Here is a 12,914-nt window from a genome sequence, read left to right as displayed (position 1 = left end):
CACACACGTTTATGTTTGTACATGTGCATACCCCCAACACATGCATACACATTTGAGAAAGAATACTTTCAGTGGCAACAGAAAAGCGCAAACTTCTCACAGCAGAAGCATATACAATACATGGATATCATGTGTATGTGTATATGTGTGAGTATATATAATGCATATCTATGTATGAAGTCATTCCTTAGTTCTTCACTTTCTTTGATTCTTGCAGGAATGCTGGTCTATTAAGAACTTTTAACTCTCCACCACACATTTCAACTTCCTCACTTCCTCTTATTTCCTTGTCACTAATTACTATCTGACATACTACATATTTTACTAGTTTCTTGGGTACTAACTCTTGTGCATTGCCTCTCCTTAATATCAGCAATCATACCTCATATACAGTAGGTACTCAATAAATACTTTTTGGATGATGGGTGGAAGAATGGATGAAAAATAAGGTTGAGTTCAACATTCTAGAGAACTTTGAAGCTGTACTAGGTAGCTTAGAGTTTGATTTCTAATTGCAGTCTAATGACGTTTTCAGGTTTCCTCTTAGAAGGATCCTTCTTGTTTTCCAGAGTTAATACATAATATTGCAAAGGAGGATGTCAGTCCAGAGGCAATGAGAGCAACCCAGGGGAGAGATAGAATGTCTGAATTATTGTGTTGGTTCACATATACCAAAGAGAAAGCCTCAAGTGCTCCCCCTAAGGGAGTTGGCATAGTTGTCGTTGTCAGCTTAAAATGGAAAGAAATGGGTGTTGAGATTGTCAAGATCTATAATACACTCCACATTTACATAACTTTTATTATAGCCTATTATTATACATGTTCTGAGAATTGTATTATTAACTGCTACTGTTAATCATGTTGATTTTAGTTTACAAGTTAAATTTTACCATAGATATATATGTATAGAAAAGAGCACAATGCATACAAGACTTAGGATGTCTGCAGTTCAGCGCTCTCAGCAGTGGGGTGTCTCCCAGGACATTGCCCATGGGAGCGAGAGACTATTGTAAGCATTTAGTAGCTGTTAGGTGCAATTATTAAATTTCTCTCATTAGTTGATTTGTCCAGAACCCAAACAAATTATCTTGCTGGCTCCTCTGTAGTCTTCATGTTCATGTAGCCAAGTATCCAATGCTACAGTGGAAAGTTTAGAGGGACAAGTCGGCCAGTGTGCTGTATTGCTACAGCCATTCTAAGTCATGGCAAGAGGTGGCAGGAATCCGCTGTGTCTTCTTTTCCAGTTGCATGCATGCAGAAGTCTTGGCTTCTTCTTTAGCTCATGTGTATATGGTTCCCCTAGACAGACATTCAGTGGATTAAACCAAACCAGGAGCATCCTCCCTCCCCCCCACTGCCACTCACAAATAAAGAATATTATATTTTAAAATGTTGTTTTGAAGGCTGAATCTGAAGATTAGTGTGTTCTAGAGAATGCAGAAAACTAATCAGGGGGCATGAAATATCCCTTGGAATTTTCCGTTCCACCTGTCTTTCTTTCTTGTTCCCTGATTTCTCGTTAAGCAACAATTGGATTATCTCATTTCCTATCTGTATGAAATGCTTAGTGGGAATTATGCTAATGCAGTTTCCATTGCTCTCTTGGCAGAGATTAAAGTGTAGTTTCCCTTTCGGGTTCAGAGGACATTCTCCCAAAAAGTTATTAATATGGCATAGCAGGCTTGGTTTCATAAAATCTCATATATAAACTTTGTTCTCTATCTGTCAAATAAGGATAATTTTATGATTGCTCTTGTGGATGGGTTTCTGTAGTAGATTTACAGTTGTAAAATATTCACTGTTTCTCATTTACTTTTTCAGATGTAGTTAGATGAACTGAGAAAACTCTGTCTCTGTGTCTTTCTGTCTTTGTCTCTCTCTCCCTCTGTGTGTGTGTGTGTGTGTGTGTGTGTGTGTGTGTGTGTTTAAAATGGACATAATCAAATATAGAAAGGTAGCATTAACACACTAAACTTGTTCTGATTCTTCTGAGTAGATCTGCTTTGTAGACCTCCACCCTGTGAAGGCAGATGTCTAACCACTGTGATCTGACCATGGGAAAGATCATTAGTTCCTTTGTTTTCCTTGGTTACACCTCAGCCCATATTTACCAAGTGTGCTCTACCACAGAGCTACATCCTCAGTCCCTATTCTGTAATAACTAGGAAGCAGATTCTTCACGGTGCCAGATACATTATTAGTTTACAGGAAAGATTGATCCTGTATTATCTTTTTTTGTTAATATTACAAGCTGCCATTATAGACATCTCAAGAAGAGCTCTTCACTGACAGTTAGGAATCCTGCTCAGTTTTTCTTACTGATTAGGCTGTGTTCCCATAATGGTGCTCCTTCCTGACTTTCTATCTCTGCTCCTCTTTTGCTTCCAGAAGTGAACTAAAATCCCCAGGACCTCCCCTTCCAGTATTAGGTCTTGTAGGAGAGCTAAAGATATTGTTCAGAAGCTGAATCTCCTGTCTTTTTCCAAGACAGGCAAACAACACAGTTAGAAAATATGCCCCCTTTTCATTCCATCTGCTTTCCTTGTGAGAAGCATTTCTTGTGGAAACAATTCACCACTCCATTACCTTTACATGCAAAAAGACACAGAAGATTTTTTTTTCTTTCTTTTCAAAGAAAGGACTTTCCAAAAAGCGCCTCTTGACAGGGAATCCTCTGTGTCGGTTTATTTACTTTACCTGGCCAATGTTACCTCTGGGAACTCAGGATTAGGGAACCTCTGGAGGATTGGGGGTCTGATGAACTGGTGTTTGCTGCTGTGATTTCATACTGAGCTGCTGTTAAATCCCAAGGGAGAAGTGCTGTGGATTCCCCCCAATGAGTGCTGCCCACAGTGTGCACCCAGGACTCCTGGCTCTTGTCACCATGAGGGAAAAACCCATGAGGTAAGTGTTCTCTGTCCTAAGGCTCAAGGTGCATTTGTGGGTCACTGAGTGTGAAATCTGGGTTGCTAAAGGGTGAGGGAGGGACTTGTTTTGTTTTTCTTTGCATAATCTGACCATGATGGTAGGAGGCTCTGGCTTTCTGTGGGTGCTTGCCTTTATTTATTTTTCTTAACAAGATGAAAAGCATGCTATTTAATCTATAAGCTCTACATAAATATTTGTATGTTGAGTTTGTGACTGCATAAAGAGTAGGCTGAGAATGTTGATGTTGAAGATCTTGTGGGTTGAATAATAAGAGTAACCACTACCTTCCTTTTGTATCTTACATATAGATTTTTGATTGATAATTTTTAATAGCCCTGAGCTTGTGAGTAGAGCAGATGCGGCTACTCCCATGTCAGCGTTGAAAACAGGTTGCAAGAAGCTTGAACTGCTTGCCTATGCCATGTTACTGGTATCAAATGACAAGCTGAGAATTTTATCTTTTGACTCACAGTTCAGGGATGTTTCCCTTCACATATATAATTTTTAGTTTCTGGGCATCAACCTTAGCAATCTTGTTTTGGGCCCTTCTAGGAATTGCAGGGAGTTCAGTGCCTTCCCTGGCTTTTCCTCACTAGATGTGAAGAGCAATACTCAGTTATGTCAACGAGGAATGACGGCAGGCATGGACAGCCCTTTCTTAGATTAATATCCTTTACTTTCCTCCATCAACAACCAAAGTTCTGACAATCTATCCCAAAGATTTACTTTTTACTCCTTAGACTGTATTTCCTAGATCCTACAGGCTTAATTGCAGATACTAAATACTAATTTAAATGCAGCCTTGTGAGATTTATAGTAGAAATTATGAAAATCATCTATTTCTACCCTTGCTAAAACATTACCCTGTCCCACAGGTAAAGTTGCACACAGTGAAGAAAGAAAGGCCTGTGTTAATACTCATCTTCCACCTGATACAAAATGTTCCTGGAGTTAACATCTCTGCCTATTCAGGAGAGAGCGTGGGTTAGCAGGATTTGATAAACCCACTCTCAGGCGCCATTCAGTATATGCACCTAACACTTACTGAGTATAATGCTCATGTCCCCATGGAGCAGATCATCTTACTTAGTCCACTGTCTCCTAGGAGCCATAGGAAAGAGCTCTTTCCGTTCTGCACAATGTCTTGCTGAAAGACACTTAAGCAAGATCTGCCCTGCAAAGGTCTCAATCCCACCTGTCAATGTATGCTGCCCGAGCCAGTGTGTTCTGTTAGGGGGGTCACCTTGAACTGCCACACATGATCCCTGTGAGGGGAGAGGAGTGCAGGCATGACTGGTGATGAGATGAATACCAGTTCACCATGAACCGTGTGAATGAACAGGTGTGTTTTGCAAGTTGGCTAAAATCCATGCTGTAAGTTAGAAGTGTAGGAGATACTAGCAGTCAAAACAAAATCAGGATCTTGGCTGTAAGAGAGAAAGCCAGATACATGGGAAACATTTGGTACCAGTCATAGGTACAAAATAGCAGTTAATAGATGCAAAAATTATTTCAGAGCACTTTTACAGGGGTTATCTTTGCAATTCTGAATGGGTCATTCAACGGGCACCATCTATTTATGTGACATTTGTATACATGTACTGTCTTAGTCAGGGTTTCTATCCCTACACAAAACATCATGACCATGAAGCAAGTTGGAGAGAAAAGGGTTTATTCAGCTTACACGTCCACATTGCTGTTCATCACCAAAGGAAGTCAGGACTGGAACCCAAGCAGGTCAGGAAGCAGGAGCTGATGCAGAGACTATGGAGGGATGTTACTTACTGGCTTGCTTCCCCTGGCTTGCTCAGCCTGCTTTCTTATAGAACCCAGGTCTACCAGCCCAGGGATGGCACGACCCACAATGGGCTGGGCCCTCCCCCCTTGATCACTAGTTGAGAAAATGCCTTACAGCTGAATCTCATGGAGGCATTGAGGCTTCTTTCTCTGTGATAACTCCAGCTTGTGTCAAGTTGACACAAAACCAGCCAGTACATGTACAATCTTATGTTTTAAGTTGTCTGAGAACGTTAACAACCATTTGAATACTTTCATGGTCACCTTGGCCTGTTAAATTAGCCTAGACCTTGGCACTGACCCTTCTCCAAGGTAGATAGGTACTCAGTAAATATTGATGGGTGGAAAACTCAGGCTGTTACTCAATTTCTCCATCTTCTCAGTATGCTTATTCCAGGGATATGTTGTGGGTGGCTGGGCATTTCTAAGCCACAAAGCTCTTGTGCCTTTTAAGTTTGCCTTTCCCTCTGCCCCCATTGCAGCTCACTCCTGCTGCAATAATGTTGAAAGCTCTACACTGGATAGGAACATGTTCATGCATGGTTTCCTTTTTGTACTTTCAAAATGTATCCCCTCAGAAAATGCTATCATTATATTTGTGGTACTTGATGTAACTTCAAAAAGGGTTGCGTTTGAGAGCTGTGGCTTGGCTGGAAAATTTTTCATGATCTACTTCTTCAAATAGACCTGGAGATTGATTCTTTTTAAAGTAGTGATTAAATCAAATTTCACCACAAGTTATAGTGATTATGATCTTTGTTTTCTTACCCCCAAAGCTCACCATAACCTCCAGTTCTCTTTTAAATCCAGCATTACTGATTTTCCTGAGCAGGTGACATCTGTTTTTGTCTCAGCCTGACCTTGTCATTCACATTGTTAGAGTTTTTCCTAGCTCTCAGTCCCCCACCTCCACCTCTCCCTTTCCTTTTAGCTTATTTAGGAAGCAGTTTTCACCTCAGTAAACCTCTCTAGGGCTCTGGCTTGCATCTCTGAGAGCTGGTTAGAATGACTTCCCTGGAAGCTGTAAATTAGCCTGGTGTTTTAGGTCTCTGCTCCTGTGGAAGCTTAGTCCTGCTGAGAGATTTAGTAGGGGCTTGATGGCATCCTGGGTGTGACAGGATGGGAAAGTTGAAGTGCTACTGTCCCCAGTGACCATGGTTCAAGCTCAGAGAAGTCAACAGAAGGCTGAGTTCAGGGCCATATGGTAGGTACCCTGTAGTGAAAAGCTAAGCACTAAGAAAGGATGCCTCTGTCTGTAGGAGTCAATATCATATACAACTCTCAACTCTGCAAGCCACCTTGAGTAGGAAAATGCTGGAGCCTCTTGGCTGCCTCCAGGTTGTTTAGGAGTTCACTGTAACATAGATTGTTATAGCCAGAACTTGGGGAGAGGGTTTAGTCTCTAAACTCTCCTATGAGATCTCTGTACATTCTCCTTGGGATCTTGCCAACCTTGCCAACCAGCCAGGGAACATGCCTGAATTGTGTTTTTCTGAGGAGGTGTGTGAATGATTGTTTTTTTGTCCCTGTGTGGTTGGCTCTTAAAGAGGAGGGGGAAGCAGCATTAATCTCCTTTTTTCTTCCTCACTCATTTAATCCCAAAGCACAGTAACTTGAGTTTAAGAAGAAAGCACATGAAGATTCACCAAAGACAGGAAACATCAGGAGGCAATGGCTCATTTGAATCCTCCTGCACAGAGATGCGTAGGATTACTACATGGATCCTTACATCCCTTTCCATGAGTGCAAAAGAAAGCTAAATTATGTATGTGAGAGAAGAAATTCAGCCTTGTTCTACTCAAAGTAGAGGGAGTAATTATTAAAATGCACTGAACGCTCCTGAGATATTTAGTATTCTGAATTTATAGCCTTATATCAGGAACAAATTACGTGAAGAAAAAAATGTTTTTTGTTTTTGTTTTTGTTTTTTTTTTTTTTTTTGTTCTGTCAGCAAGCCAGGCAGATACTTTATGACCGTATCTATCCTTTGGACTTCTGTCAACACTTGCTAAATTGTTAGTTGACTGCACAGAAGAATATATTTAAGATGTTGTCTATAGGATTTGCTATTGCCAAGTATCAAAATTCTCCTGTTTTCAAAGGGTATTAATGAGGTTAAAATGGCGTGGCAAAAGCTGGTTCTTGTGAGATCGTTGCCTGATGCATGCATTATTCCTTGATTTTATATAGCTCTCTTTGCTGCTACAGTGTTTATTAAAAGTAATGCATTTGTAAATGGGTATGTAGAACCCTGTGAAATTATTTATGTGATATAAATAACATTTGGCATGTGCCGGACCCCTTGATCTTTAGGCTGAGTGTTTTGCATGTATTACCAATCAACCGTCAGAGCACTCTGGGGAAGGATGAGACACTTGTTCCGGGATAGAGGCAGAAGATAAAAATGGAGGGGGGGGGTATTCATGGCTCATCCTCTCAGGAGATGAGGAAGTCATTCTCCTCCCCTGTGTACTTTGGATCACCTGCAGGAGATAGCTGCCTGGCTTTGACATGGAGCACTTGAGTCTCCATCCTGAATGATCTTTGGGATTCCTAGAACTCTCAAGTTTTTATGAAGGGAGAAGCCAGTGCTTAATTCCGTGTCTCCTAAATGAGATGATAGTTTCACATGGTCACAGAGCCCGAAGGTACTGAAGACCTTTACTACCCCATGCCTTTCATTTTACAAATGAGAAACCTTGGTGATTGACAGGCTGTTATTACCGTTAATTTTTGTGGTCTGTGTCTGAAAGGTTAGGTATGATTGCAGATATTTTAGAAACAAGTCGGTAACTTAAAAAAAAAAAAAAAAACCACAAAAACAAAAAGCAAGATCTTGTTTTAGTGAACTGAAATGTCTAGACACTTAGAAATACGGCCGTTTTCTACAGCCACGGGACCCTGTGTGTGCTCAGTCTCATTTAATCTCAGAAACAAAGCACGGCAACCTTGCCCATTCATTCCTTTTCCATCTTTTCCAAGCTCTCATCCTGTGCAAGAGAAGGTCTGTCTTTGCTGGACTGTCAGAAGCCCGGATCTAGAGCTAACCTCCTTTTTTATCTGTTTGACTTACAGCATGGCTCAGAGTGGGCCCCAGCTCCATGTACTGTGTGTTCTTGTACCCACGGAGAGGTGAGATGCTCACAGCAACAGTGCACCCCATTATCGTGTGGACCACAGGAGCTGGAGTTCCTTGCTGAAGGACAGTGCTGCCCTATCTGTGTGGGCACTGGGGGTGAGTATGAGCTGACAGGGAGAAACCTCCTCTTCCTTTGAGGTTACAGATGGCAGCTCCACTCCCGTCTTCCTTGTTCAGTATGGATCAAGGATTCTGGAATCCCTTCCTATTTGAACCAAGGTTTGGCCTGCACAGACCATTAGGTTGCATTGCAAATGGGGGATTCTGCTGTCTCTCATTTGTATGTTTTGCCTTGGCCAGCGGAATCCCTCTATACTTCAGCAAGAAAACAGTCCTTTGATAAAACTTTGTGAGGCCAAGACCTTTGTCCCTTGATAGATGGAAGGACCAGACCTGTTCCCTATGTAGTATTGTTACTGACAATCAGTCTGCTGGTTTTTGAGATGATGTAATGTCTTTCCCTAAGATAAGTACAGCAGAGGCAGAGGATGGGATGGGTGTCTTTCTGAAATCTCACTGAACAGATTACATCTGCTATAAGCTAAGGTACCTGGCTGGCTTTCTCTCTGCAAGCAACAAGCATAATTTGAGACTTGTCCTTTGCACCAAATACATTTCTCTCATTATATTTTAGAGACACATGCCCTGTTGCGAGTTGATGGCTAATAATATGGACTTTATTAGAAGTAGGAATTATCAGCACTCCCTCATGCTCTCTGCTGACATGTAATGATTAGAATACTTCTTGTATTCAGTGTCCACTGGGACCCCTACGCTATATTTGTCTTATGCATTTAAGAACTCACCAGCCAGCTGATATGACTATGGTCAACCGCTTTGAGCAAAATAACCCTCAATGTGAAAATTCACAAGCAGCTGAGTGGAGATAGCATGAGGTCCATGATGCCTCAGTTTCTGGGGTTTGCTCTTAGATTTTAGGCATTTTTTAATTGGTCCTCTGTGTGAAAAACATATATATATCTCAAAGGCCTTAACCTCAAGAGATTAGTGCATCATTTAGGAGCAGCTCCCTAACTAGTGAAAAGACATTTCTAGTTCAAAAAGTAAAGAGAGTCCTTCTTTTGCATCTTCTATGGTCTCTCTGTGTGTGAAGAATTCTGTATTTTCTATATGCTTCCATGAGTGAGAATACTCAAAGGGTGAAAGGGACACTCCCGGGCTCCCTGAACTTTCACTACGGACAAGGCAAGTAGAATACATGAACAAACCCACCCTCCCAGAACCAAGTTTCCTGATGATGTGAAAGGAACCTGGGTGCAGGCAGCTGAGACCTTGGGAAGCCAGCAGGAGATGGGATCGGCGCATGAACTGACACTGCATACCCCACCTGCAGAGCTTGAAATCTGAGGGTCTCACTATTCCTTGTCACCCGTGCTGTGCCCCTTAGCCTGGTCTGCACATGCAGTTAGCTATGAGACCCTCACAGGCATAACTTCCCTAACCCCACGCCTTTGTCCTTTTAGAACCCTGTTCCTATGATGGCCACGTGTTTCAAGATGGAGAGGATTGGCATCTGAGCCACTGTGCCAAGTGTGTATGCAGAAATGGGCTCACTCAGTGCTTTGCAGCTCAGTGTCAACCTCTGTTTTGTAACCAGGTAAGGAAGACACCCTCAGAGTAGACTTTTCACAGGGGCTGACTGCTGAAGAATTTGGATTCTTTTTTTTTTCCTCCGAGGTATTGTTAGTCCCCCACCTCAGAAAACACCAGAACCCTGAAGTCAGGGCTGTTTTATTTTCCTCACATTTTCAGAGACAACCTCAAAGATGTCTTCTTCTTTCCTTCTTCTTCTTTCCTTAGAAGATTCAGATAGGTCTAATTACCCGCCATTTAGGCAAATTGTTACACAATAAGATTAAGCCTTAGGGCTACATATAAAGAAGCCTCCAGCTTGAAACCCAGATGTCTTCCCCACAAAATGGCAGACTAAACATCTGCCAAACTTAGTATAGAGATAAGTTCTCATACCTTTCTCTCATGTATAGGTGTAGTCTATTTTTAAAGATGCAGACATGTCTTTGAGCATGATTGCCCAGATGTTCAGAGTTTGATTCTCATAGGACAAGGATTCAAATTCTCCAAGTGTTTTCTCAGAGGGTATTTAGGATAGTGGGATCCTCCTCATCTCATGCTGATCCAATTTCCAAATTGTTAGGCAGTTCACACACATCTGGGGAGATGAATACATTGCAAGTATCTGTTGCTTTAGCAATGTTTTATAGTTTTCTCCTCTTCCAGAGGCTCCAAGAATGTGCTGGGAAAGGTGACAGATAACCGTGAGAGGAGTTTTGCCTCCAGTGGAAAAATAGTTTCATTTTTGATCCAAGGAAAAGCTGCAAACAAGATTTAGTTGCTAGAGAGTAGTACTTCTTGTCAAATAAAACAAAATCAATAACATGACATATTGTGACAATTGGGCGATATTTTTAAAGGCAGGCAAAAAGGCAATTAGCCACAAAATGCTAAATGTCAAAGCAAGGGAAATGTATCTAATTGAAAGACTGGATTGTATTGCCCACGGTCTGCCAACTTCTGTGCTCCTGCCTCAGCTTTCAATTCACCACATCTTGTCCTAGCTTCAGATCACCAGGGGATGTCTTGGTGGAATTGGATGGAACCTTGCTTCACTGATCTCCTGCTGGATAGGGCTCTTGTGTTGGGTGGGGCATGTTAACAATACAATAGCTCTTTATAGTGTAGCTTCCCAGTTTTCTAACACTACAATAAAGGGGTGGAGAAATGGAGATCCATTTGAGAGTCTTCTGCTTTAAATTCTAAAATAGCCACCCTACATTTGAGGTTCAGACAGACTCCAGAATCATTGAAATACTACTTCCTATGTTAAAAAGAGCACGTGTATCCTTCCGCTTCATTCATAGTACTCATTGTTTGCACCACTGTGAGTAACCAATGTAAAATGGTGAAATTCAGTACGATACCTGAGGACTAATTGATAAATGATCTCAGTTGCTTTTGTATCCTTAAGTCATTCTTTGCCATATCATCCATCTATCTATCTATCTATCTATCTATCTATCTATCTATCTATCTATCTATCTCTCTATCATCTATCTATCTATCTATCTATCTATCTATCTATCTATCTATCTATCATCTATCTCAGATCACTTAATCTCTGAAATGTTACCTGCTGCAATGATATAGAGGAGCCACATGAAATTACTGTTGTTGATGTAACACCTAACTCCAACCCTCATAGCTGCCAATACCACCACCACCACCAATACCACTACCAACACCACCAATACCACCACCACTACCACCACCAACACCACCAATGCCACCACTAATACCACCACCAACACCACAAATACCACAATCAACACCACCACCAACACCATCACCAACAACAAACAATACCACCATCACCACCACCACCAACTCCAACACCCCTACTAATACCACCACCACCACAAACAACAACCTCAACATCACTACTAATACCACCACCACCAACAACAACCCCAACACCACCACTAATACCACCATCACCAACAACAAACAATACCACCATCACCACCACCATCAACAACCCCAACACCACTACTAATACTACCACCACCAAAAACAACAACCCCAATTCCACCATTAATACCACCACCACCAACAACAACAACCCCAACACCACCACTAATACCACCACCACCACCAACAACAACAACAACAACAACACCAACATCAACAGGAACAACACTAAAACTACCACTACACCACCAACAACACTTTTCAGGTGTTTAATATGTTCCAGTTCTTTACCTTCTTTATTTTGTATGCAAAAAAACAGAGACGTGGTGGGGTTAAGTGACTTGTCCTAGGTGTGATGGCCAGCACTTCTCACCTCAAGCTGTTCTGTATTGATGCCTCAAAGCATCAATCCTGATGCAGAATTGGCATAGCAATCAGAGTAGTAGCTGCTAACATAAGCAGGTGTGATCATGTGTGTCTTCTGTGCATCTGTTCCCTGAATGTAAGAAAAAGGATTGCAACTTTGTCACCGGAAACCTAGTTTTCAAAGCTGAGCTCTAGAACATCTTAAGTAGTTCTATGGCTTAGGAGGTTTATTTGTTTGTTTGTTTTCCTTTGTTTTAATTATAAGAGGGGTTATTTCACTAATTAAGGGAAGCTTGGAAAGGGCAGGAAGTAGAATAAAAATAATCCCTGATGCTCATTTCTTTCTATGTAAATTTATTCCAGTCCTGATAGACAAACAGAGGCCCATGCTTGTTTGGTGCTTATGACCACCTTCTAAAAGGTAGTGATTACCCATAGTGAACCAAGGAGTTTGATTCTTTGTGTTCAAATGATGAGTAGTTATTTCTTTGATGAAATCATGACTTCAAACTAGATGGCTTGTGCTCAACTCTTTTGCAAATACACTTTCAACTGTACCTGTTGAAAATACACAACCTGTATCCTCATTCAGTAAAGATCTTTGCAGTTTGATGAGATGTATTCCTGATGATATTTAATCAGTTAATGTGCTGCAAGGGATATAGCTAAGCTAGGGCCTCAACTATCCTAAGCAAAGTTCTTATCTCTGAGCCTTGAATCCCACCAACTTCTCACACTATTGATTAAGCTAAGGCATTTAAACTTCATATTTGGGTGTATGTTCTCTGAGTTTGCACATACTTGAAAATTATTTTCTTGTTTACTGTGGAAGAGACAATTTGGAGTCTAGAACTGAATTTTGGGTTACAGTGTCACAGAGTTGTGTAAGGTCTGTGTTTTCTCTTGCCTTGACCCTTGTTGAAAGGTGTAAAATCCTTTTCCTCTGCTTCACTTTTTCTAAATGTGTCCATAACTACCTTCTGGTCTCTCATGTTTGGGACTTGGTTTGAAAAGGGGACTTAGGGGAAGCATATCTTCAATACCCTCCACCCCGACCCGAGGACCAAGGTGATGTATGTTGTTTTAATTCTGTATGTTGTTTTAATTCTCTTGTAAGGTGCCTCATTTCTATTCTATAACTTACAGCTAGTGTTGCTATGATATAGTCTCGTAGAAT

The 12,914-nt window shown here is 41.3% G+C and overlaps 1 protein-coding gene across 1 annotated transcript in view; it reads left to right on the top strand.

The window, feature by feature from the left end:
- FRAS1 (Fraser extracellular matrix complex subunit 1) overlaps positions 1 to 12,914 on the top strand; it is a gene marked incomplete at its 3' end in the record, with an annotated part of 385,808 nt that overhangs the window by 149,282 nt on the left and 223,612 nt on the right. Inside the window, exons 4-6 of the mRNA XM_080924732.1 lie at positions 2,812 to 2,904; positions 7,801 to 7,960; positions 9,349 to 9,482. Coding sequence (XP_080780858.1) covers positions 2,812 to 2,904; positions 7,801 to 7,960; positions 9,349 to 9,482 — 387 coding nt within the window. The remainder of the gene's footprint in view (positions 1 to 2,811; positions 2,905 to 7,800; positions 7,961 to 9,348; positions 9,483 to 12,914) is intronic.

This window comes from Micromys minutus (genome assembly GCF_963924665.1).
Source record: "Micromys minutus genome assembly, chromosome: 11".
Classification (NCBI taxonomy): Eukaryota; Metazoa; Chordata; class Mammalia; order Rodentia; family Muridae; genus Micromys; species Micromys minutus.
This window is presented reverse-complemented; position numbering and strand designations above follow the sequence as displayed.